General features: G+C 41.3%; 1 protein-coding gene across 1 annotated transcript in view; it reads left to right on the forward strand.

Annotated features, from left to right (window-relative positions):
- The window catches only part of PTPRN2 (protein tyrosine phosphatase receptor type N2), a 604,238-nt gene that overhangs the window by 95,331 nt on the left and 483,178 nt on the right, over positions 1-25,729 (forward strand). The window contains exon 3 of the mRNA XM_081882780.1: positions 5,901-6,014. Coding sequence (XP_081738906.1) covers positions 5,901-6,014 — 114 coding nt within the window. The remainder of the gene's footprint in view (positions 1-5,900; positions 6,015-25,729) is intronic.

Genomic DNA, 25,729 nt, shown 5'->3' on the forward strand with positions numbered 1-25,729 from the left:
CAAAAGCAGTGTGAACACAAGCAGCCTGAGAGCTGCCTCATGGGAGAGGTTTCGAAAGCTTCAAATGACAGTTTTGCAATTAAATGAGAGGCAAAATTGGTATATAAGTGACTGCGACAGTTGAGAGGATTATTTGCAGTGTTGCTGGGGGAAAATGAGCCAAATCAGAAAAAAGGTTAGTGTCTCTTGGGAGTATGTGGAGTGGGGATGATGTCTGTCTGAAATTAGCTTCCGCTATCTGAAAGAGGAGTTGGAAACCTATGGCCTTACAGACGCTGTTGTATTACAACTCCCACTGTCTCTGACCATTGGCTATGCTGACTGGGGCTGATGGGAGTTGGAGTCTCAACAATATCTGGAGGGCCATGGGTTGTCTGCTGTTGCTCTAGAACAATTAAATTTAAGGTAGGAAAAAAAGCAACAGAACACTTGTGGCTGATGAGGCAGCTTGCTAGTCAAATCCTCCATTGTGTGGCAATAGAGGAGGGAATTTCTACACACAATTTCACATGCCAAGGTGTGTTATTGGAGTCAGGGAGTACAGCAGCCAGTATGGTCAGTCCCTTCTCAATTACCACAATATAACAGTGGTTTCTACTGAGAAAGCTCCTTCACCAACTACTACAGCAGTAGAATGAACATGAGAAGAAGAAGAAGCAAAAAACAAAGCAAAACCCAAAGACCTCGACTAGCTCTAATAAAGAGAGATTCTGGGGAAAGATTTTTAACAGAAACCCCCCACAGGCTATGGATGGTTGTACAAAGTGAAGAATGAGCTGAAAAATCTACTAATATAGATATGGTTCCATGATGCCATATCCCTCCCATGTGCAATTTTGAATGTGTGAAGAACTTGTACATAGGGCTTTGTGGAGGAACTCCTGTCAAGATTAATCAATCAGAAAATGAAGGTTATATACAAACCTTTAAAAAAATTGACAAGCTTGGATACTGGTGAGAAATTATTCTTTGTATGTTCAGTATTAAGCATGAATCTGGCTTTCCTTATTGGGCCAGATTACAGTTTGCTTGTAGCGAACTGGTTGAGCAAAGCATCACCTTTGGGTACAACTGCCATTCATTCTATTTAATCACAATCTGAGCCAAGGGAGGAGCCATTGCTGGAACACGTTTCCCATGAGGAAACTGCAATCCTGCGCTGAGCAGAGCTGAACTAGATTCCTCCCGCTTCTTGTGTTCATTTACAGCAGGGATGGGGAACCTGTGGTCTTTCTTTTTTTTTTTTAAAAAAAGATATTTATTAAAGTTTTCAATATTAATACAATAAAAATCAAAAAGAAAAAATAACAAAAATACAAAAAAATAAAAATAATTAAAAACACACAAAATTTCCATTACTTATTTTCCATTAACTTATTTCCCAGACCTCCTCGTACCTCCCTTTTTTGTATTCCAATTCAGATTGTTAGTTCAGCAAATCCTTATCAATAAATTTTAACCTGCTTCTAAACCATTTTTCCCCATATTCTCTTAAAACATTACAGCTGGAAACCACTTAATTACTATCCAACATCGTTCTATCATTCATTAATTTTGCAATATTTCTGTAGATAGTCTTTAAATTTCTTCCAGTCTTCTTCCGCCGACTCTTCTCCCTGGTCTCGGATTCTGCCAGTCATTTCTGCCAGTCCCATATAGTTCATCAACTTCATCTGCCATTCTTCCAGAGTCGGTAGATCCTGTGTCTTCCAGTACTTTGCAATGAGTATTTTTGCTGCTGTTGTAGCATACATAAAGAAAGTTCTATCCTTCTTTGGCACCAATTGGCCGACCTGTGGTCTTTCAACTCTCCTCTTTCCAGGGACTGATGGGAGTTTAAGACCAACATCATTTCAAGAGCTGGAGGTGCCTCTTCTCTTATTTAAAGGAAGAATGACACACTCAGGGGTTGTTTGAATGAACCACAGTCAACTCACCTGGTTCTGAGTTACTCAGATCGCCCAAGAAAATATTAGTATATTAGACATATTGGTGACCAGTTCTTTGAAAGCGACTGCCATGGAGGTTGCTCTGTGCAGGAAGCCATTCTGGCGTAAGATCACAGCCTTGCCCCCTCCTCACACTGTGCCAAGTCCAAAGGTTAAAAACTTGCAGTGAAGGCTAATCCATGTAGGGCAGGGGTCAGCAAACTTTTTCAGCAGGGGGCCAGTTCACTGTCCTTCAGACCTTGTGGGGGGGCAGACTATATTGGGGGGGGGGGTGATGCAAGAGCCCCATGAGCCCCAGTGGCTGCTTACCTGTGTCTTGCGAGTGGCAGGGGCTGGTGGCGCCGCTGGAGGGACACTGAGTGGTGTGCAAAAGGGCTCCAGAGAGGGGCTGCTTAAAATGGCGGCCGCTCAAGCACTGCTGCTGCTGGCACCAATAAAGCCCAGCCCCCTTCCTCCTCTAGGCAGGGCGGGGAGGAGGGAGGGAGGAGGTGGTGCTGCTGCCGCCGCTGTGTGAGGGAGAGGGAGGGTGAGGGAAAGAACATGCACGCTGGTGATTCACGTGGCAATTCCCGGACCGTCTGTGGGCTGCATCCAGAAAGCAATTGGGCCTGATCTGGCCCGCGGGCCTTAGTTTGCCTACTGATAATGTAGGGAGCTCGAATGCATACAGAAATTGTGTTTTAAGTGCTTTGGTGTGGCAACTGCATTATTAGAAGCAGACGTCATCGCCCTTCCGTTTAAAGGTCGCTGAATGCAATTTCAAGTCAGCCAATTTAAGGAACATGAAAAGAAGTGTGTCAAGGGCTGTGGCATAGAACTATCCTCAAATCCCACAATTTTAGGAATGACTTCAGGTACCTTAATTTCGCTTCCAGCTTTGTGTAGAATTTATGGGATCCCTTAAAAGGGAGAGAAACATTTACATTAGAGGATGGGTGGAGCCCCATTACAGCCCAGGGGCCACATTCCCTCATAGGCAACCTTTCAGAGGCCACATGCCTGTGGTGTGCTGGGCCGGAAGCAAAAATGGGAGGAGCAACAGGTGAGGCTGTTATGTTTGTACAGCAAAAGTGAGAGGTTTCTACACTCACCTCTTTTCTCCGGGCAGGGAAACATGAGGCATTACCACAGTTCAAGCACATCTTCCAGGCAGGCAAAAGGACCTGAAGAGGGTACAGAGCCAGGGCTATTGAGGGGTGAAGCCTGGAGATATGAGGCTGGACTAGGAAGAAATGTGCCCTGGGAAGATAGAGAGGCCTGGATAGCCACAATTCACACACACACACACAGCCCGGCCTGAGATTCCCCATCCGTGCACCAGAGCAACTGTCTTTGGCTTTGTGAGATATCATATCACATAAAAAGTAGGTTGGTGTTCTTTTTGCAGGATAGTGTCCTTATGATGTGGTGCAGTTTGGCCGCTGGAGTAGGCAGATGCAGCTAATGGTGCCATAGTGGATCCGTCTTTATTTTTAAACTGAATAACAGATCCCAGGGGGGCATGCTGGTAAAACAAATGTTAAAACAGCTCCTTCACTACATAAAAGTAGAACTTACTTCTTTGAATTGTAATGAGTTCTCCCAAGCCTGGAAAGCTGAATGAGTGTACTGTAGTTAGAACCTTTTCAGACACGGAGAAAGATGTCTGAAGAAATAAACTTAGCGAGTGCCACAGTGGACGCTGTATCAGGGAAGAAGATAAGCAAAAGTAGTGTTCCCTTAAGTGGAGTTAAGGGTAAAGGTACCCCTGACCATTAGGTCCAGTCGCGGACAACTCTGGGGTTGCGGCGCTCATCTCGATTTATTGGCCGAGGGAGCCGACATACAGCTTCTGGGTCATGTGGCCAGCATGATTAAGCTGCTTCTGGCTGACCAGAGCAGCAAATGGAAACACCATTTACCTTCCCGCCAGAGTGGTACCTATTTATCTACTTGCACTTTGACATGCATTCGAACTGCTAGATTGGCAGGAACAGGGACCGAGCAATGGGAGCTCACCCCGTTGTGGGGATTCAAACCGCCGACCTTCTGATCGGCAAGCCCTAAAGCTGATTTTCTTATCAAGCATTTTATTATCTAGAGACTCTATAGTCCTCTCTTTCCCCCTCATTAAGGAATCATTCTCAGATTGCATTGTATTGTGCTGTATCAAAATTTGAACACCATAGAATTCTATAGAATTCAAATTGTAAGTGTTCTTCAGACCACTGATGGTCCATGCACCATAGTTTGGGGACCCTGGGTCTACATTCAGGTAGTGGCCATTTTCAGAATGGGGACATTCCCAACGCTACCTGGAGCTGTCAGGGATTGAAAGCGGACCTTTTTGCATGTGAAGCAGATGCTGTACCAACATTAAGCCACAGTCTTTCCCCAAGGTCTCTCCAAGCTCTCCGGGAATGCACATAGTTGGAGGGTGGGAATGGCGTGTGCAGCCCTGCTCCTCACATGCATTGAATGAACATCTGAAAACAAAAACAGGTTGGGTTGGGATACTCTGAACAACCTTGTTGTTTAGCTACTTAAAGGCAGTTGCTACTTAAAGGCAGTTGTGAGAAACACAAAATAGATAAAGCATTTCATCAGACCAGTTTGCTTTGTTGTAAGAGTGTGTAGAGAATACAGCAAGCATTCGTTCGCCAGGAAGGAAAACATCACCACACGTTCGTGTATCCCTTAGAAGCTATCCATAGCTTCAGAACTCAGTATTTTGTAGGATGGAGAAATATGAAACCCAACCTAACTCAAAATTTATGGTGGTGCGGCAGAAATCTTTTGTGTGGAGTAATCGTTGCTCAAACTGTTAGGAAGAAATCACACTTGAAAATTTGCAGAGTTAAAAAAAAACATTTTAACTGCATCTCTTCAAATCTAGGTTAATATTCCAGTTTATAATGTAAATTAAATGACTTTGATATAGGTGTGTACTCTATAATACCATAGACGGACTGTTTGAATGTTGAGAGCGGCTGTTTCCCCCTCTATCTACTCTTTCATCTTGTTGAAGCTCCATATAAATAAATAGGTACTTCCAAATTAATTCACAATGTTATGTTCTATTAGTCAAATTGCACTGTCCCTTTTGATTATGAATGCAATATCTGCAGTAATTACTGAATTAAAACAAGCAGTATGAAGAATAGCATGCTAATTAAACTTTTTGCATTTTCAATAGTTTTCTGTGGATCACTGTGTACAGGTGAAGACAACAATAAATGCACCCATTTTTTTTGAAGCCTAGCGCTGCAGATGGTCAGAGGATATTATAAGCACCCGAGTTCTAAATTAGTCTTTTGTATGGAAGGGAGAAAGGTAATTTGAATGTTTGAACTCCCCCTCCTCTGCCTATCTTCTTCTTCCCACACAGGAAGCTTGTCTTGAAATGAACAATTCTCTAAATAAAGACTAATTAGGACCTAAATTAATTAGAAGGTGTGATATGAAAAGAGCTTGATGAGAAGGGTCTGTCATTTTAGATGAATGGAATGGAGCTAAATAAATTAGGTTCCATTAATATCTCATTGTTGCATGAGCCGCTCCCTTTTATTGCATTCATTAGAGGGTACTACATTAAACTAGCCTTGGCTGCTTATTATCGATTCACCACTCATTTACTACTACATAGCTCCTGTATTAAAAGGAGGGAGGGGGAAAAGAAACCCTCTCTCTGCAAACTAACATACATGTTTCCTGGGCAGTCTGGTTTTCACGAGAGTTATTCCTTTATTTATTTGCTTTGGCATTACAAGAAAGGATGTGTCAAAAAGTGAAGCAGTTTTTAAGGGAAGGTGGCCAAGGAGGTATCTCTTATCTCATTACCACGTTTAGTACAACTGTCATACTAACAGAACATATTGCAAATTTCTTTGTGTATGTAGGTATGTCATAGAACAATGTGATTTATTCACCCATTTTCCTTATGTCCCACCCCTTTTCTTTTACCTTCTCCAGATGGAGTATTTGGGAGATGTCAACAGGTGCCAGTGATAGACGTGTACAAGTATGAAGTTTCACCGCTTATCCTCCAGCACTTGAGAATTGTCTTAGAGAAGCTGTTACACAGAGGTACTGTACAGAACAGAAATGTTAGATAGAATGTGGATATATCGATTCACTGGTATAAAGGGGTCCAGTTTTTGCAGAGCTTTGAGCGAAACATTTTACTCCAGCCATGTCAGGTAGGCTTGGAATGAGCTGCGTTGCTTCCCCAGAATTCAGAAACCTCTTCTGCCCATTCTGTTGAAGGAGGACCAGTTGCAGTCCAGTTAATTCTTAGGTCACTTCCTGACAACCTGTTTCTTCAGCATGCATTCCTGTTTGTTTGTGGAGAAGCTGCATGGCATGTCTTTCCTTATTGCAATAAGTCAACTCTTTTGGGGAGGCAGGTTTGTTGCACAAAACCTCAAATCCAACCTCAATTGTGCAGCCTGAATTTGCTGATATGTGATTGAATCCCACCTGAAAATAGTAATAGGCTGGAAGCCCCCTTCCACTACTTTCTCCCAGGAGCAAGAGCGGTCCCTTCCTGTTTGAGATTAATGCAAGCAACTAGCTCCCACAAACACAACTTCATGACAACAGGGCTCTGGAGTCTAAAGGAAGGAAGCTGCTGGTAAGGCTGTGTAGGGCAGCCAGAAAGAAAGGCAATGAAAATTAATTACATTGCCAAATAATGCACAGCAAATCTCTTTCGCTCTTTTGTAACAATTTTCCTCTGTGTGTTTCATTTTCGGCCATTTGGGTGTATGTTTTATCCGATAATAAGATATTCAGCTTTATTGCAATTACAATTTCCATTTTTCTTCCCTGTTTTATAGTCATTGATTACTTCCAAATTATACCTGTGATCAAAGCAGAGATCAAAGAGGTGTTAGGTTCTGTATCAATAAATTAAAGTAATTTTTTTTTTTTACAAAAACGTCACTATTAATACAGAAGACCCAGGTAGGCTACTCTTAGAGGCTGCAGATATAATATAAGGCTGGTTCTGCCTGCTGTTTATAGAAAGCTTTTTATTAAAGGATTTTCACCTTGTTGTGCGAAATGTTTCATTTCCATCCAAACATTTGGGGAACCAACTGTTTCTCTGTATGCTTTATCTCTTTGTTCTTCTTCACATTATAGCACTGTATCTGATACATCCTGCAGTATTACAATCAATGTGGAGATGCAAAAATTGCTTGATTTCTTCCATCCCTCTTGTTCTCTTCTTCCCCTTTGTGCTTTCTTTCATTATTCTCCTTGTGAGTGTCACAGTCCCCCCCCCTTTCTGTACAGCAAGTCAGTTCTCACTTTTAAAAACCTGCTACTGGAAAATGCATTTGCCTTCCATCCATGCTACTCCTTCATCAAACCTGTCATCCACATTCACTTTCATCTTTGCATCTTACCTCAGGTGCTATCCTGAATACATAATATGTCTCTGTAACATGGGTGGGGCAGCTTGAAACTGGCACTACTGCCAGGGATAGGTAAGGACCCATGTGAGGATGGATGGCCCAGGGGCACAGCTCTGTATCTAGTCCCTATAAACAGGCCATTTCAAGCAGATTCCTTTGGCCAGCCATGTAAGAAGGGACTCACAGAGCCAATTTGGAAAGAATGGGAAACCCTGGGCTCCTCCTGTGTGTTCCTGCATTGACCTTGCATGCTCTCCTCTCCATTCTGGGGTCATCTGGAGTACTTGTCAGCAGTATGCTGATGGCACACAGCTCTGCTTCTTCTTTACAGGTGTGGCAGTGGATGAGCTGGACTTGTCTTGCCTCGGTAATGGACCGGGGCAAGATGGTTTGAGCATATAATGCCAATCCTGGCCCAACCGCACTGGCTGCGAATTAGTTTCCAGGCCCAAATCTAAGTGCTGGTTTTTGATCAATAAAGCCTTAAATGAGTCAGGACTGTAATACCTCAAGGATCCTGCAATCATCACCCGAGGCCCTTCTTTGTGTAACTCCAGAGGTCCAGAGGGTGGCAACATGAGATCAGGCCTTTTCAGTGGTGGCTACCCGTTTGTGGAATGTTCTCCCCAGGGAGGCTCCCCTGGAACCTTTGCTACATTTAGGCTCCAGGCAAAAATATTCCTCTTCTCCCAGGCCTTTGGCTAATTATACCACCTATGGTCTTTTGAACACTGTATGTGGGGGTTATTGTTCTTAGTATATTAGTTTTACTGGCTCTTTCATGGTACTGTATCATTGTCGGAACCGTGAAATGGAAAGCCAGCTGGCTTGGCCCCAGCCGGAGCATCTCCCTTCTCGGCCTTGCCGCTGCGGAGATCCATCAGTCATTCTCCGACGTACGTCTGCAACTCATGCTGCTGTACATGCAAGAGCACACATGACTCAGCAGAGTAAACACACAACAGATCAGGCTTGAGCCGTGGATTCTATACTAAACTACGCATTTATTATACATAAATCAGGACAAAGAAAAACATGGCCTCTCTCCTTGTCGTTCTTCTCAGAGAGAGAAAACAAAAGCAATACATGTTCCGCTCACGGGACTCCAGCAATCTGTGCTGGAATGTAAACAGACATGTGACATGTAACAATCCCACATATCTGCAGCAAGGGTGGAAAGGAATTCCCATCAATCATGGACAAGTGTTTGCTCTGCTTTTGAGCAGGGTGGGGCCAGTTCAGATCTTACTTTTCGTTCTTTAAGTTCTTTCATTCCGACTCTTTTTTTATTTTTAAGAACCACTCTTCTAGCAAGAGTTCATGGTACTTCACTCTCTGTACCTTTTTTTTTTCTTTCAAAAACACAAGCTAAGGAAATATGCACAATTTGTTCTATTCATGCTGTTAATGGTAAAGATTAAAGAGCTATTCAGGATATTTATTGCTGGAAATTCTGGCTTCTGAGATTTCACCAAACGCTGTGCACACTCTTTCAAATACTTTTGCAGCTCCATGTACCCAAATACCTCATTGCTAAAAATTAAAGCAGAGAAAGACTGACACTCCATCCGATGCAATCACTGCCTAAGAACAGCCCTGCCTAAGATGCAAGGAAGATGCCGTTTTAAGGAATCCTTATGTTTGCGTCTATTTTTCTGTTTGGTGAGCCAGCTAGACAAGGTGAAAATGGATTGCCCTCAAGTATAGCATGAAAATAATAATGATCTATGTTGCTGTTGTGATGGGATGGAGGGTTTTTTTTTAATTTTAAAAAAATCCCTTGTCCATTTAAAAAAGAGCTCTAGAAATCTTTGCTTGGCCATAGTAGATGATCACAACATATGCGGTCTGATTTAACTGGCTGGAGATCTTCTTCTGAGTCATTGCATTTTGAGATATGAGCTCTCAGGCTTGCTTCATGTATGCTTCAGCAAACAACAGAAAACTAGTGTTGTCCTGGGATCTGTCTCCAAGAGGGAGACTATGACAGGCACTGTGGTGCATTTTATGTGACATGTGTTACCAGCATAGCTTTGGCTATTATTTTAGGTTTTCTGCAGAATACGAGGAATGCTTTTCAAATCTGCAGTGAAGTTGGGGTCATGAATGATTGAAGGGGGATCATTCTACCAGACATACAGTTGGTTGGAAGTCAAGATATTTGAGAGGGCATTTTCTATGGCAATGCCCAGTATACCCCTTCCCCAGAGCAAATCTGCTGAGCTGCCTCTTTAATACACTTTAGGCTCTATTTTAAGACCATGCAGTTTTAGCAGGCCTTTGCCCTATTTGCCTGCTGATGTGTTATCCTCACTTATTTGTTTATTTATTTGGTTTGCTTGTTTTACCTGCTGTGTTCTACTGTGCTTTTTGTCATGCTTCTACCGCCTTAATATTTGTTTGTTTTCTGAATTTTTAATTTTTTTTATTTAGGTAATTAAAAAAATTTAGTAGCTGGGAGCTACCCACTGTTGTTTACTTGCAAAAGCAGAGAGGGCATGTGGTTCAGTTCCTAACGGCATCAAAAGCAATGAAGTCTGCAGGTGAAAAAGTTTCGAATCACATGTAGTAAAATAATGCAACTTAAATTAATACATATTTGCAACACTAGATGGTAGGAAAGGATCAGTAAGATTGCCCTGGAAGATATCCTTTGCAGTAAAAGTAATTAATATAGGATCTACTTTAAATATGTGTGCAGGAAATCTTGAACTTAAGCAATACTTAAATATTATATTCAGTTTAAGATGGCACAGCGAAATAACCTCAAACCATGTTCCACCACAGTAGAAGACACAGATGCTACAGCTTCCATGTGCATTTCTCCCTAATGGAACTTTATGGAAGATACGTTAAATCTTTTCATTCAAAAAGGCTTGTGGCTGTTACAGTAAAGGTAAAGGGACCCCTGACCGTTAGGTCCAGTCGCGGACGACTCTGGGGTTGCGGCACTCATCTCTCTTTACTGGCCGAGGGAGCCGGCGTACAGCTTCCGGGTCATGTGGCCAGTATGACTAAGCTGCTTCTGGCGAACCAGAGCAGTGCACGGAAACGCCGTTTACCTTCCCACTAGAGCAGTACCTATTTATCTACTTGCACTTATGGTGTGCTTTCGAACTGCTAGGTTGGCAGGAGCTGGGACCAAGCAACGGGAGCTCACCCTGTCGCAGGGATTCGAACCGCCAGCCTTCTGATCGGCAAGCCCTAGGCTCTGTGGTTTAGACCACAGTGCCACCCACATCCCTTACAGGCTGTTACAGTGGATCTTATTAAATCAACTGATTTCTATTATAGAAAATATACAGTGGTACCTCGGGTTACATACGCTTCAGGTTACATACGCTTCAGGTTACACACTCCACTAACCCAGAAATAGTGCTTCAGGTCAAGAACTTTGCTTCAGGATGAGAACAGAAATCGTGCTCCGGCGGCCCGGCGGCAGCAGGAGGCCCCATTAGCTAAAGTGGTGCTTCAGGTTAAGAACAGTTTCAGATTAAGATCGGACCTCCGGAACGAATTTAGTACTTAACCCAAGGTACCACTGTATTTAAGTTCTAATGTGTCTAGTGGCTGGGGGACCCAGTCAGATGGGCGGGATACAAATAATAAAATTATTATTTATTATTATTATTTACTTATTTAAATCATTTCGGTGTCCAGGCTGTGCATCCACCTGTTCGTAAATTGACAACAGTAGTTTGCCTGATAATTTTCAATACAAGAGCTGGAAAAGGAACTAACAGCCAATCACTTCCACTGATTATTCTGAATATTTATTCTTGTTGAACTTTCAAATACTGGACCACAAAGCGTTTCCTTCTTTTGTGCAAATCGACGTTTAGTAGACTAAATTACTGTGAGGTTTGCTTAACTGCCACCCAGCTCCATGTTTGCTGTGCATTTTATCACAAGGATCATCAGGAATCCAATTTTGTGAGTAAGCGAGCAAGTCAATATATTCCATAAAGCAGAAGATACTGAACTCAAGTAAGAGACAGATAGAAAGTAAGCAGCAATCGATCTCAATAGCTGGTTTGTTGTCATGCGCACTTATGGATTTGTGTTTTGTTCCTCTGATATTATCTGCTGTTTTAAATTCAAAGCATTATCACGCCACGATTTACATTCTTCAAAACGCTTACTATAACCATTGGTAAATAAAATGTGTGTTGTTGTTTTTCAACTCAAAGTAAAGTAATGGTTATATTAGAGCCTTACATATACAAACCCTAAAGGATATAATTAGACTAGTTGATCAAATGTCTCCTCAAACATCCTCAAAACAATTGTGTTGCTGGAAGAGTAGCAGGCCTTATCTTCATGTCACATTTTCAAGTACTTCCCCAAGAAATTCAGTGTTTTATCTGTGGCCAAAAAGTTGCATTTACCATGCTGAGGCAAACAACAACTTTTTGGTTGCTCTCATAGCACATGTGCTAGTTCTCATCCTATTCAGGTTTCAAACCTGAAATGAAAAATTGATGTGATGAATAACTGGTTCTGAGTAAGGCTTTCATGGTGATTTCTTAAGTGTATCTGTCAACTCCTTGCCAGTCTTAGATATCAGAAGGTGTGGAACTGGGTAAGAAGGAGTTATTATGGGACGATGAGTGATAAGAACTGGAGGGTATTCATAGTTATGTTATTTCAGTCTAAATATTCTAGATTCTCAAAATATGTGAATCTTGGAGAGATAGAAACACTTTCTAGACTGTGCAAACTATTCCGGAATCTCATGCATTCCACTCCTATGACTCACCACACCTTTGTCTCATCTCTGTTCACAATCCCTCCGCCCAAAATATTAACTTCTCATGACATTCAGGCCACATGAAATTCCTTCATGGTGGTAGACATAGCAGAAACTCTTGGTCATTGTTATCTTACTCTATTTTCTGCCCTTATTCCCTACAGCTGTATTCCCACCAGTGACCTCTGTCCTCTAACCTCACCCTGCCCAACAGCCCTCTCTCTTAAATTAGCATCTCTGGTCTCCTTTGTTGCCCATTTTGGTTGGAATTCACTCCTAGAACACTTTTGTGATTCCACTCTTCTTTAAAATACTCTTCCTTGAAAATTGTTCTTCAGTTCATTTTGGCTGAACCACTTATAGGCCGCATTGATATGCATGCTAAACCATGGTCTAGCACTAAATACATGAGATGGAATGGGTCTGGGGGTTGCAGGCTCCCTGCTTCCCTTCTGCAGTACTCACTGTAGAATGGTTTGGCATGCACAGCCGTACGTTGCCTTTGTGGCAAGGATGCTAATGAAGAAGCCTTTGAATCTGCCCTTGATGAAGGTGACGATTGCTTCAACTTTGCTGCTTTTATGGATTTGTGAATGAAGGTATGGTAGCAACACAGCAGCATAATAAATAAATAAAAATACTGACATTGAATCAAGTTCTTTTTTAAAAAAAATCTATCTGGCTTTTATTTCAGATAGAATTGCATTGCATCTATCAAGCAGTTTTGTCATTTTGTTGCTCAAATATGAACATTGTATATTTGTGGCTATTTTTAATACAATTAGGGGGAAGGGTTCAATGAAAGCTACTCATTACTGACCACCACCATGGCTAATAATCTTACTAGGATAATAGGCTGTTATAAAAAACCAACTCAAGATGGTAGCAACCATCTGTTGTACTTTGTTAACCATGACTTTATGTTGTTGTTGTTGTTGTTTAGTCGTTTAGTCGTGTCCGGCTCTTCGTGACCCCATGGACCAGAGCATGCATTTGACTTTATGCTTTAATGCATTTGTTGTTAGAAGAGTTCAGTGGCTGAGGGGAGAGATGGAGGTAAAGGTAAAGGTACCCCTTACTGTTAGGTCCAGTCGCGGATGACTCTGGGGTTACAGCGCTCATCTCGCTCTATAGGCCAAGGGAGCCGGCATTTGTCCGCAGACAGCTTCCGGGTCATGTGGCCAGCATGACTAAGCCGCTTCTGGCGAACCAGAGCAGCATACAGAAACACCATTTACTTTCCCGCCGGAGCGGTACCTATTTATCTACTTGCACTTTGATGTGCTTTTGAACTGCTAGGTGGACAGAAGCTGGGACCGAGATAAATAAAGTGAGGCAGAAAGGAATACGTTGAGAATGTGGCTGGAGGTTATGGATAAAGTTTTCTTAAAGAATCATTAAAATCTATTTCTCATGGATAAGGGGGGGTAGATACAAAACCACCCCATTTCAAGGCCTGCATAATTAGAAGGAACTGTGCTAACAGATGAAGGTGGGGCATGGAGTATTGATTTATACCACCAATGTTGCCTTAACAGAGACATGATCAATCACTGATCAGTGTCGGATAGCAGCCTAAATGAGGGGGTGGGGTGGGGTGGTAATTGTGTCTAATATACAAAGGACAGACCATGTTTCAGCCTATATTAACAATTTTAATTTGTTGGAAGCTGTCCAGAGTGGCTGGGGTAACCCGGTCATATGGGCGGCATATAAATTACTATTAATTTATATATAAGTGAAATCTGCAAATAATCTCCCCCTTGCATTTTTTACAGATTTTGCACTGTATGTGCTGCATCTCTTCAGTGATGCTCCCAAAAATTATTTTGGTGCATTATGGACCATTTCCAGTCAATTTCAGCCCTCTTGAGCCCAAGTTGTTGGATAAAAAGTGCCCCATGGTAGATATTATATATTTTTGACTAGTTTTGAATAATTAAAGTGTCTGGGTTCTTTTGTTTGTGTTTTTGGTGAATTCTACTCATTACTGATGGTCAAACATGGCTGATAATTTTATTGGGGTTGTAGGCTATTCAAAAAAAAAAGGCTACCTCATTTATCCATCCCGGATGGTAATGACTATCCCTTCTGGCCCATAGACTAAAAACTATATCTAAATTAACAGCCTAACAGTGGTATTGGGGCCAAAGGTGAAATAGTTCAGTTGGTGTATGTTAAAATTCCAGTTGAAACCTTAGAGTCTTGTAATTGTTTATGTCCTACTGTTTAAAAATGGCTTTTGTTCTCTTAATATATACCAGTCTTTCCACCAATGTTATTGTATTCTTACCCTGTCCTTCATCTTACATCCCTGATTCAATTTGAATTTTCCTCTTGTCCTCCTGCCCTCTCTAGAACCCTCTCAATATTGCATTATCAGCATGACAATCTGATGCCTCAGGTTGGTTGCGCCAGATTCTATAGCTGCATAAATAGGATTGCGGATAGCAATATCACATGCATGGTAAAATGATATAATAACTTGAAGGAGGTCTTTTCAAAGCGTTTTTGCACTACTGAAGAGATGGCTATTGCTGCTGAATCAAAAGCTGGAATTCACATAGCTCCAGGGCACAATTGCTTTATTTGAGCAAAATTGGCGTGCTTATTGTTACAAGAATCAATAGAAGTAGAAGAAGGGGAAGAAATGGGGAAGAGAGAGAGAGAGAGATAAGATGTGTGTTTGTGTGCATTTGTTTGTAGCAGTAGGAAGGAAAGGAGATGCATTCTTTGAATATTTATTACATCTTTTGTGCTGCTGCACAGTCCCAACAGGTGGAGGCTAAGAGTCGCATTGGCAGTGGCGTTCTAATTCTCCAAGGGCACGGCCCACAATGATCTGTTCTCACCTTTGCCTTCCAGTGGAGCTTGTGTGGTGGCTGATTATAAGCTCTGTAGAGAGGTGGCCTTTACCATAAACCAGAAGAATAAAATTACAGTAGCCCGAATAATGTATTTCTACTACCCTTGTCTCTTATGCACGGAAAATGGGGTGCAAGCAAAAGCCAACGTGACCAAAGGAAACTCTGAGGTGCCCTACACCTACAGTGGTAGTCTTTGATTTCTGAAAATGAAATCCAATATGCATTTATATTTGGCGAGTATCTTTTGTCTTCAGTCATGTACTGTGGGCCTGAGGGCATTTTTGCTTGTGATGAGGGGTGAATATACACACCCCTATGTATTTACGGTATATACACACATGTTGCTAATCAGGGTTGTGAAAGAAGAGAGACATTCTCAAATAAACGCGCTAGCAACTTTATGCAGTACCGGTATTTGTATTACAGGGGGAAAGTACTTATGTACCATGTGTGTTGCCCTGTAAATTTCAGGGATCATTCTAGTCACGTTTCCCAGGTTCACCCAATAGTTCTTCAATGATGGGCATAGATATAAATCTCATAGATAGATTTTTCTAGACAGGACATTGTATTTCTGATGGTGGGTTTGAGCTATTGGATTCTGTGGCTACAGCTTTCTGTTTCTTGTAGAAACTTCATGTGCTTACTAAGTATTATACAAAGAGATCGTGACAATTTTCTTTTTTGACTGTTGTGGAAAGTACATCTCAATTCTTGTTGCGTATTGATAATTCGGAGGGCTAACACAATCTTAAGTGCTTTGATTATTAGTTGAAGACTGCAGCCAGGGTGTAAGACGGTACTGGTTCTGGTACATCCTCATTAAATATAAAAACATTTTAATTTTATAAAGCATTTTAAATTGGGTAGGTATTGTGTTCCTCGTTTAAGAAAAATAAAGTTGAAAGGAAAGTGTCGACAAAGGCTTCAGATTTAATTACAGTCAGCTCAATATTTACACACAGCTTCTACCTACTGAAGGAAAGTACTGATTCACTTATTTTTTATATATATAATTTTTTATTAAGATTTTTTCATACAAATACATATTTAACAAACAAAATAAATTTTATAACATCTTTTCATTCTACTTTGGACTCCCTCACGCCTCCTGCTTCCACTTGCATCATTAAAAAAAGAATTTTTCCAAGCAAATTATCGTTTTGTTTAAAATCTTAAATCCAATAATTTAGGTTAAACTCTAATATAAAATATAATTTGATGGTAGACAGTTGTTTCTACTCTGGCATCTTTGTTAGCATTCAGCCAAATTACAGTACTTTTGTAGATAAATCTTGAATTTCTTCCAGTCTTCTTCAACCCTCTCCTCTCCCAGGTCGCGGATTCTGCCAGTCATCTCGGCTAGTTGCATATAGTCCATCAGCTGCATCTGCCATTCTTCCAGTGTGGGTAGATCTTGAGTTTTCCAATTCTTAGCAATAAGTATCCTTGCCGCCGTTGTAGCATACATAAAAAATGTTCTGTCCTTCTTTAACACATTCTGGCCGACAATGCCCAGAAGGAAGGCCTCTGGTTTCTTAGTAAATGTATACTTAAACACCTTTTTTAGCTCATTATAAATCATTTCCCAGAAGGCCTTCACTCTAGGACAGGTCCACCAGAGGTGAAAGAATGTTCCTTCATTTTCCTTACATTTCCAACATTTATTATCAGACGAATGGTATATTTTAGCCAATTTCACTGGGGTCATGTACCATCTATATATCATTTTCATTACATTTTCCTTCAGAGCATTACATGCAGTGAAGTTCAACCCAGTGGTCCACAACCTTTCCCAGTCCTCAAACATTATGTTATGCCCAATATCCTGAGCCCACTTTATCATAGCTGATTTAACCATTTCGTCTTGTGTGTTCCATTTCAGCAGCAAGTTATACATTTTTGAAAGTACCTTGGTCTTAGGTTCTAACAATTCTGTTTCCAATTTCGATTTCTCCACCTGGAACCCTAACTTTTTATCATTCTTAAACACTTCTTTAATCTGAGCATAATGTAACCAGTCTCGCACTTTATCTTTCATTTTCTCTAAACTCTGCAATTTCCAATTGTCTCCGTCTCTTTCTAAAATTTCCCAATATTTTGGCCAGTTGGCCTCCATATTCGGTCTTTTTCGGGCCTTAGCCTCCAAGGGTGACAACCACCTCGGTGTTTTGTTCTCCAATAAGTCTTTGTATTTTGTCCAGACATTAAATATTGCTTTTCTGACAATATGGTTCTTAAAGGCCTTATTAATCTTAACCTTATCATACCATAAGTATGCATGCCATCCAAATGCATTGTTAAAACCTTCCAAATCCAGCACATCCGTGTCCTCAAGAAGTAGCCAATCTTTTAGCCAGCAAAAAGCTGCGGCTTCATAATACAACTTTAAGTCTGGCAGGGCAAAGCCCCCTCTTTCTTTTGCGTCCGTTAATATCTTAAACTTAATTCTGGGCTTTTTGCCCTGCCAGACAAATTTAGAGATATCTTTCTGCCACTTCCGGAAGCACTCCGTTTTGTCTACAATCTGCAAAGTCTGAAACAAAAACAACATTTTTGGCAATACATTCATCTTGATGGCAGCTATTCAGCCTAACAATGAAAGTTTTAGTTTTGACCAACTATCCAAGTCTCTCTTAATTTCAGACCAACATTTTTCATAGTTATCTTTAAACAGACTCAGATTTTTTGCTGTTATATTTACCCCTAGGTATTTCACTTTCTTCACCACAGTTAATTCTGTTTCTCTCTGAAACCGTTCCGACCCAATCTCTGTCAAGTTTTCCCCCAACACCTTAGTTTTTTGTTTATTTAATTTAAATCCCGCCACCCGACCAAAGTCTTGAATCAGTTGTAATACTCTTTTCGTACTAGATTCTGGCTCCTGTAATGTCAAAACTAAGTCATCTGCAAACGCTTTAAGTTTATATTGTTTCGCTCCGACCTGTATCCCTTCCATCAACCGGTCCCCTCTAATCATGTTCAGGAGCACTTCCAGGACCGAAATAAATAATAACGGGGAGATCGGGCAGCCTTGTCGTGTTCCTTTTTCAATTTTAAACTCTTCTGTAACCACATTGTTAACTATCAATTTAGCCTTTTGTTCTGAATAAATTGCATCAATCCCATTCTCAAACCCCCGGCCAACTCCCATTTCTTTTAAATTTCCCTTCATGAACTTCCAGGATATGTTGTCAAAGGCCTTCTCCGCATCTATAAAAATTAAAACTGCTTTAGTATTTATGTCTGTTTGTAAAAGTTCCAATATATCTATAATGTTCCTTGTATTAGCAGACATATGTCTACCTGGGAGAAAGCCTGCCTGGTCTTTGTGAATTACTTTGTTTAAAACCCTCTTGAATCTACTTGCCAAAACATCTGCAAATATTTTGTAATCCACATTTAAAAGGGAGATGGGACGGTAGTTCTTAAGTTGTGTCTTTTCAGTTTCCGATTTTGGTATCAATGTGATGAAAGCTTCCTTCCACGATTCTGGCGCCTTCTTCCCCTCCATAATTTCATTGCTGACCTCCATCAGTGGTTGTATCAGATAATCTTTCAGTGTCTTATAATACTTGGAGGTCAGCCCGTCTGGTCCTGGAGATTTGCCCAATTTCATGTTCTGGATGGCCTGCTCAATCTCTTGTCGTGTTATTTTGCCGTTCAAGATTGTTCTGTTTTCTTCTGACAACTTTGTTAGTCCATTTGTCTCCAAAAATTGTTTAATCTCAGTTTCGTCTTGTGGCCCTTGAGTATACAATTTTTTGAAATATCTCTGGAAACACTTTCTAATCTCTCCGGGGTTCTGGATACATCTTCCTTCAATCTCTAAATTTGTCACTGTATTTAACTTTTGTCTCCTCTTCAACTGCCAGGCCAGCAGTTTTCCACATTTATTAGCCGATTCAAAAGTTTTTTGTTTCATTAATTTAATTTTCCATTCTATTTCCTGGTTTATCAGTTTAGAATATTGTGCTTGGTAAAGTTTAATTTCTCTCAGAGTCGGCTGAGACTTCGGGTTGGATCTTAGCTTCTTCTCTAACTCCTTAATTTTTTCCAGAATTTTATCTTTCCTTTCATTTTGTTTCCTTTTCTTTACAGTGTTATGTTGTATCAGGAACCCCCTCATCACGGCCTTGCTTGCGTCCCAGATAGTTCTTTTTTCCACTGTAGTGTTCATGTTGATCTCAAGTAGTCCTTTAAAGCTTTTTGGGCCTTCTCAGTAATCTCCTGATCTCTAAGCAGGCCATCATTCATCTTCCATCTGAAGGAACCGGTTGGGATCAATGTCATGTCCATTCTCAGTGCGTTATGGTCGGAGCATGTCTTTGGGCAGATTTCCACTTTTCTAATCTTGGGTGCCAGACCTCTAGTTATCCATATTTGGTCGATTCTTGTCCAAGTCAGTTGGGCTTCAGAGAAAAATGTTCCTTCCCTTCCCAAGGGGTTTCTCACTCTCCAAATATCAATCCAATCCATATTGTCTGTCATTTCAAAGAAGGTCTTTGGTAGTCTCCCATCTTTGGTAATATTTTGGTTCTGTGACTTATCCATGTTGGTTGATACAACTCCGTTCATATCTCCCATCATAATGATGTTGTTGTAGTCCAGATAATCCAGCATAGTCTCGTGCAATTTCTTGTAGAATTCCGATTTCCCTTCATTTGGAGCATAAATTCCTAATATCAAGATTTTTTCTCCTTGGTATTGTATTTCTATTGCCAAAATTCTTCCATGTTCATCTTTAAACAGAAATTTGGGTGAAAGGCTCTCTTTTGCATAAATCACCACACCTCTCTTTTTTACTGTGTCCGAAGATATAAATTCCTGACCAAGTCTTTTATTTATTAACACTTTTCTGTGGAGCCTAATCACATGTGTTTCTTGTAAACAGATAATGTCCAAATGTTCCTTATTTAATATGTGAAAGATTTTTCTCCTTTTTTCTGGAATGTTGCAGCCATTTATGTTCCAACTCAAAAGTTGCAGAGACATCCTGAATAAATCTGTTTATTCTTGCTGTGGAGGTACCTTATTCTCCGGTTCTTGAGGATCCGAGGGTGCAGGTTCCCCTGAAGGTTCAGGCCCTGGAGGTAATCCGAGTCCTTTGTGAAGGTCTTCTCCGTGTGCCGCCAAAAACTTGTCTGAAAGTACTGATTCACTTAAAGGTAAAGGAACCCCTGACCATTAGGTCCAGTCATGACCAACTCTGGAGTTGTGGCGCTCATCTCGCTTTACTGGTCGAGGGAGCCGCTGTACAGCTTCTGGGTCATGTGGCCAGCATGACTAAGCCGCTTCTGGCGAACCAGAGCAGCGCACAGAAATGCCGTTTACCTTCCCGCCGGAGCGGTACCTATTTATCTACTTGCACTCTGATGTGCTTTCAAACTGCTAGGTTGGCAGGAGCAGGGACCTATCTCCTGTCTGCAAGGTTAACTGCAATGCCAGTCAGCCTGTTGTCTTCAGCTGAGGACAATGTAAACTATATTTTGTGACATAAGCTGTATTAATCTTTACTGCCTTAAACATATGGGTTCCAGGACAATTACGCAACTAAAACCTTGCACATAGAAAGTGTGTTGTATCTTGTAACCGGTTGTCTGCTTTCCAAAATTCAGCAAGACGAAACAAAATGGCCGCTTATTAATTTGTGAAACTTGCTCTTTTAAAACGATAGATAAGAAAAGGCAGGGTTAAAAGTACAATCCTGTGCCATAAAGATTTTCTTTTCTTTTCTTTTTTGAATTTTTGATCCTTTTATTTCCAACACGAAAGACGTAAAAAACAACAACAACCCACCCCATTAAAATAAACCCTATCTGATTGTGTTTAGTGAGAGAAAAGAGAACATACCGGATACGTTTCAAAATTCCATCTCATTGACAGCACTTCATCCCAGCAGTTCAAATGCTTTTGTGTATGTTGCAGTGAAACGGGGCGAGGGCCGGGGAACCTTACTATACAGTGCTTGAGGCTGAGGTTGTAAAATACGATGTTTTTGTCAGGTCACTGCCAGTTTAATTGGACAGAACTGCCTCACATCTTTCTCCAGGAGTTGAACTTTTCAAGCAGAATGATGGTTAGTGACACTGGAACATAGTTTGCAGCTTGATGGAAGAAATCCCACAACAACACAACCCCCCCCCCCCCGACAACAAGAGAACTTAACAGGCATTACTTTAATCAGGAGGCAGCATTTAACCAGTTCATCGCCAGAAGAAATAAAATGGGCTGAAGAACAAATGCATATGTATTTGTTTAAAAGAAACCAATTACATTTGCCCAAAAGATTGCCCAATTTGATAGTGGTTGGACGTTTTAATATTTTCCTATTTGAATAATAAGATAAGTTTGTGTGACCCTCTCTAAGCTTGCATGCTTTTCTTTGCATAAATCCTAAGAAATCTACTAATGTTTTTTTCTTAAGCTCTGTCTTTTTACCTCTCATTCCCTCCTTTCTCTGTTCATCCATGTTAGCATCTTATGAAATCATTTCCTTTCTTTCTGCCAGTTGCCTGCCTAACCCAATTGCCCTCTTACTTTCCTCAGTTTCTCCTCTCTCCATTTTCTCTCTGGTGATGATGATGATGATGATAATGGCCACTTTACTGGACTTAAAAAGTGAGCAGCGGTTGCAGCCTGCCATGGTGCCTCCAGAATGCCTCCAGAATGCCTCCAGAATGCCTGCACCATTTTCTGGCCCTTGCCGCATCTCCTCGTCTGCCACAGAGGCTCACTGGTTCCCGCCTGGCCCTCCAATTCAAACTAGCCTATCTACGGTGGCCTGGGGCTGCAGCTTGGGGAGCAGACCTGGAGGAAGCAGGCTTCACTCAGGTCCACTCTCCAGCCATTTATCCTGGCAGGTGCTGCACTCAGCAGTCTTGGTGACATTCATATGTTTCGTCTTTTGCTCTCCATGCTCCAGTTCATATTCATCTTCCCCATTTCCCCCTCTCGCTGCCCTATGAATGCATCTGTGGCTACCATTTCTTTCTGCCTCTCATACTTATTTATGTCCAGCCAGGCAAGTTTTTCCCCTTTTTGCACTATCTGTTTTTTCTTTCTCCCCTTATCTTTACGTTTTATCACAATTCTATTCATCCTTATTTCCTTTGCCCTGCTCACATTTTGCCCATTATGGTTTTTATTTTTGATTTCTGCATACTCCATTTTTCCTTTCCTCTCATCTACTTGAACCTATCCTTGGAGTTTTTTACTTGCACTAATGAGTCCCATGCAGCCAATCAAGTCCAATCTAAAGTGGAGCTAAAAATCGTTATCAAAACTGATTTTGGCCAATATATTGAAAAATCACAGAGTGCTAAAACACACCATAAAATTTGTGTTATTACCATGCAAAACTGACAAAAAATTAGTTGGGGGGAGGCAAGGGATGGGGCCGCAGACCCCCTGGGTGTGTTCTGTGGACCCCCAAGGATCCCCGGACCCCTAATTTGGAACCACTGTCCTAAAGTATATAATTTGCTACATTGACTGTTTAGACACAGGAAATAAAACACACAGGGGGAGGAAGAATTCAATTTGTTTTGAACGTTTTGAAACCCATGATGATGAAACCCCAAAACATTATTTGGTAGGGAAAAAATACAATAATTGCATTGGAGAAAAACTGGTGGAAATTTGCACTTTCTCTTGACCTCTTTTTAGAAGGGCTTTGATAGGGAACATTTAGAACTCAAATTCTGCCTTATGTCCTCTTGGCCATGAATTTCTCAATAATCAAACCAGACTTTGTCACAAATGTCTTACGTAATATTGATAAATAGAGTGGTTATTCACGTAGCTGTGGTTTTGAGCAGCAAAATTACAACCTGGGATATTTTTTCAGTGGATTTCTTCTACTGAGACAGTCATTTCAGTTCTTGAACATGCATTGGAACTGGGGAAACTAGATGTGCCAAAGGGTACTCATATTTTGTGGCTGTGAGAAATGAGGTAAAATGTATAAGGATACTGAGCTCACAGTATCATTTGTATGAAAACATCAGCATGGTAGAAAACATTTCCTTCAGTTTGAGCAGGAACAATAGGAAATGCAGCTTTTTGGAAATCATTATCAGTTGAAACCACCTTGAACAAATAATAATAGAAATGTGTGCATTGTAAACACATAAAATTCAATCCTATGATAGATCCTACTCATCATTAACATTGACTGTCCATCAGCACGAAAGCACATCAAACAGAGGATAACTAATTCTGCAGGTGCCGAATGCTTGCCAAGGTTAACTCTTACAGAGAGACAAGTTAATAAGGTCTCTCCCAGAGCTCTGCTAGAGTGGGGTAGCTACTTGGTATTGAAGAAAAACACAGAAAGCTTATGTCAGCTCTTGTGTGTTGTCAGTCACTACAAAAAAAGTCAATACTTGGGCAGAAAGGCAGCTTTCGGACATGATGTTTTCTCCCCCCTCCCCCCAGCATTGGAAAATAACACAAAGTGATGTTCCAGCAAAGCTATCCACTAATTTGTGGTGGTTGCTCAGACATGTTATTTTTCGCCTGTTCGTAATGTAATAGCTGCTTGCCACCAGAATGTTTCTGCACACACAGAATTCACAAAGCTATTCCTTGAGATGCAATAAATCTTGCAAGGTTTAAAAAGGCACAGCTTCCCATCTACACCCCCAGCAGAAAACATGGAAGACGTATGCTAATATTTTCATTTGCTCCCTACCTCGAAACAGTGGCAGACCTTGGTGTCTCAAATTTCAGTGGTGTCCTGTGTTATGCCAAATTCCAGTACACACACGCCTGCCCACCTTTTAGCTTCCATTGGGCATTATGGCTGTGTCATCTGCGGCAGAGTCTCAGAAGTGCCACAGTCGGTACAGCTGAGCTGGTCGTGCTCCCATAGATCTTCCTTTGCTCAAAACTTCCTTCCAGACCTCCTTCTTGATTCCAACACTTGCCTTTGGGGTAGGGACCTCTTTATTAGCCTTTTCCTTGCCACAATATAGTGTCACCAGGGGTGCCAACTTGAATAAAATATTTGGGGGGTGCATGCAAGCCCTGCCCCACCTAACTGATCACATGACACACCATTTGAATGGAAATCCTGATCAACTTTGGGAGGGTCTGGTCCCCTCAAATATTTGATTGGTGGGGGGCAAAGGGACCGGCCCCTTTTAGAGTTGGTAAAAGCAAGGGGGAGCGCTCCTCTGTGTGTCATCCTCTGCATGCTTCACATGCCCAGAAGCAGCATGGAGGGAGTCCGGGGGGCGGGTCTGCATTGGATTGAGTGAGAAAGGAAAAAGCAGGAGGGTAGGTAGAAAAAGAGTTGGGGGGCTTTGCTGGGTGGCATAGAAGCCCATAGGGGACATGAAAGGAAAGGTGGCTCTGGTCAGCCTCTAGTCCATTGTTTCCAGTTGCAAGAATGTCCCCATTTTCATTTGAGGAATGTTGGAGGGAATGAAATGTTCGAGCATCAAACCTCTATACTACAAGGGCGACTACTACTTTGCAATTATGTTCAAGCAAGGGGCATTGTTCATGGTTGTTACCCAGCCCTGAAATTTCCCCACCTACCTTCAAATGTATAAGAAACAGAAGTCATATTTACTTGTTTAGGCACCACGAAATTTTAGTCAAGTGTTTTTTTTAGAGAGATTCTTTAAATCCTGTTTTGCTGCTCCCAATTTAGATATTTTGAGACATCTTGAGTAACAAACATAAATAAATATATAAATAAGTTAGTTCTTCAACTTTCTGGGTACTTCCCCCTCCCCTTCTCTACTCCCCTCTTGTCTAACAATTATCCCCTGAATGTACCACTAATTTGTCTATGGCATCAAAGTCCTTCTTGCATAGTGTGAGAACGATGTTACATAAACAATGTACACAAAGTCTTCCACTGAAGAGGCATGGATTCCCATACCTAGCTACAATTTTGGGAATGTTTTGTAGTGGGAAAAATAATGCTATTCTTTAAAAATATGAATTTTGAGTTTTGACATTGATTAATGTACCATCTCTCACTTCCTATATCTCATGAGGGATGAAGTGTTATTACTTGATAACCAGTCCAACGATATACACCATTCACAGCAAAGCTAAATTACGCACGAGGGAAAGACATGATTAGCAATACACCCCCGTTTACACTTCACAGAATGTTCTGCATCCCAGAATACTACTTCTTTCAGCTCATTTACATGGCAGAGACTGATAGCTGTAGGTTTCTGAAAGCTGCAAATGAGCTTTCCCCCACACTAATAGTTTTTACTTGCCATAGATTATGCTTCCAAGGCCTAAAGATGCTTGCTGCATCCATCAATACAGCTTAATGAGAGTTCACATAATTCGCCTTGAGGGGACATTGTTTGTAAGGTACAAGTGCATGCCTGAAGTGCATAATTTATACATATTTAAGTTGTATGCACATATTTTCAGAACAATCTTAGACATATGCCAAGCCATGTCCAACGCTAATACTGCTTGTATGAGGTAGCAGGTAACACTGTGGTCTAAACCAATTGGAAGGTCGGTGATCTAAATCTGTGCAACGGGGTGAGCTCCTGTTGTTCTGTCCCAGCTTCTGTCAACCTAGCAGTTTGAAAGCACACTAGTGCAAGTAGATAAATAGGTACTACTGCAAGGGGAAGGTAAATGGCATTTCCATGCACTCTGGCACTCGTCACAGTCCTGTTGCACCAGAAGCGGTTTAGTCATGCTGGCCACATGACCAAAAAGGCTGTCTGCAGATAAACCCTGGCTCCCTTGGCCTGAAGCAAGATGAGTGCCATA

This window comes from Podarcis melisellensis (assembly GCF_964234715.1).
Source record: "Podarcis melisellensis genome assembly, chromosome: 12".
NCBI lineage: Eukaryota > Metazoa > Chordata > Lepidosauria > Squamata > Lacertidae > Podarcis > Podarcis melisellensis.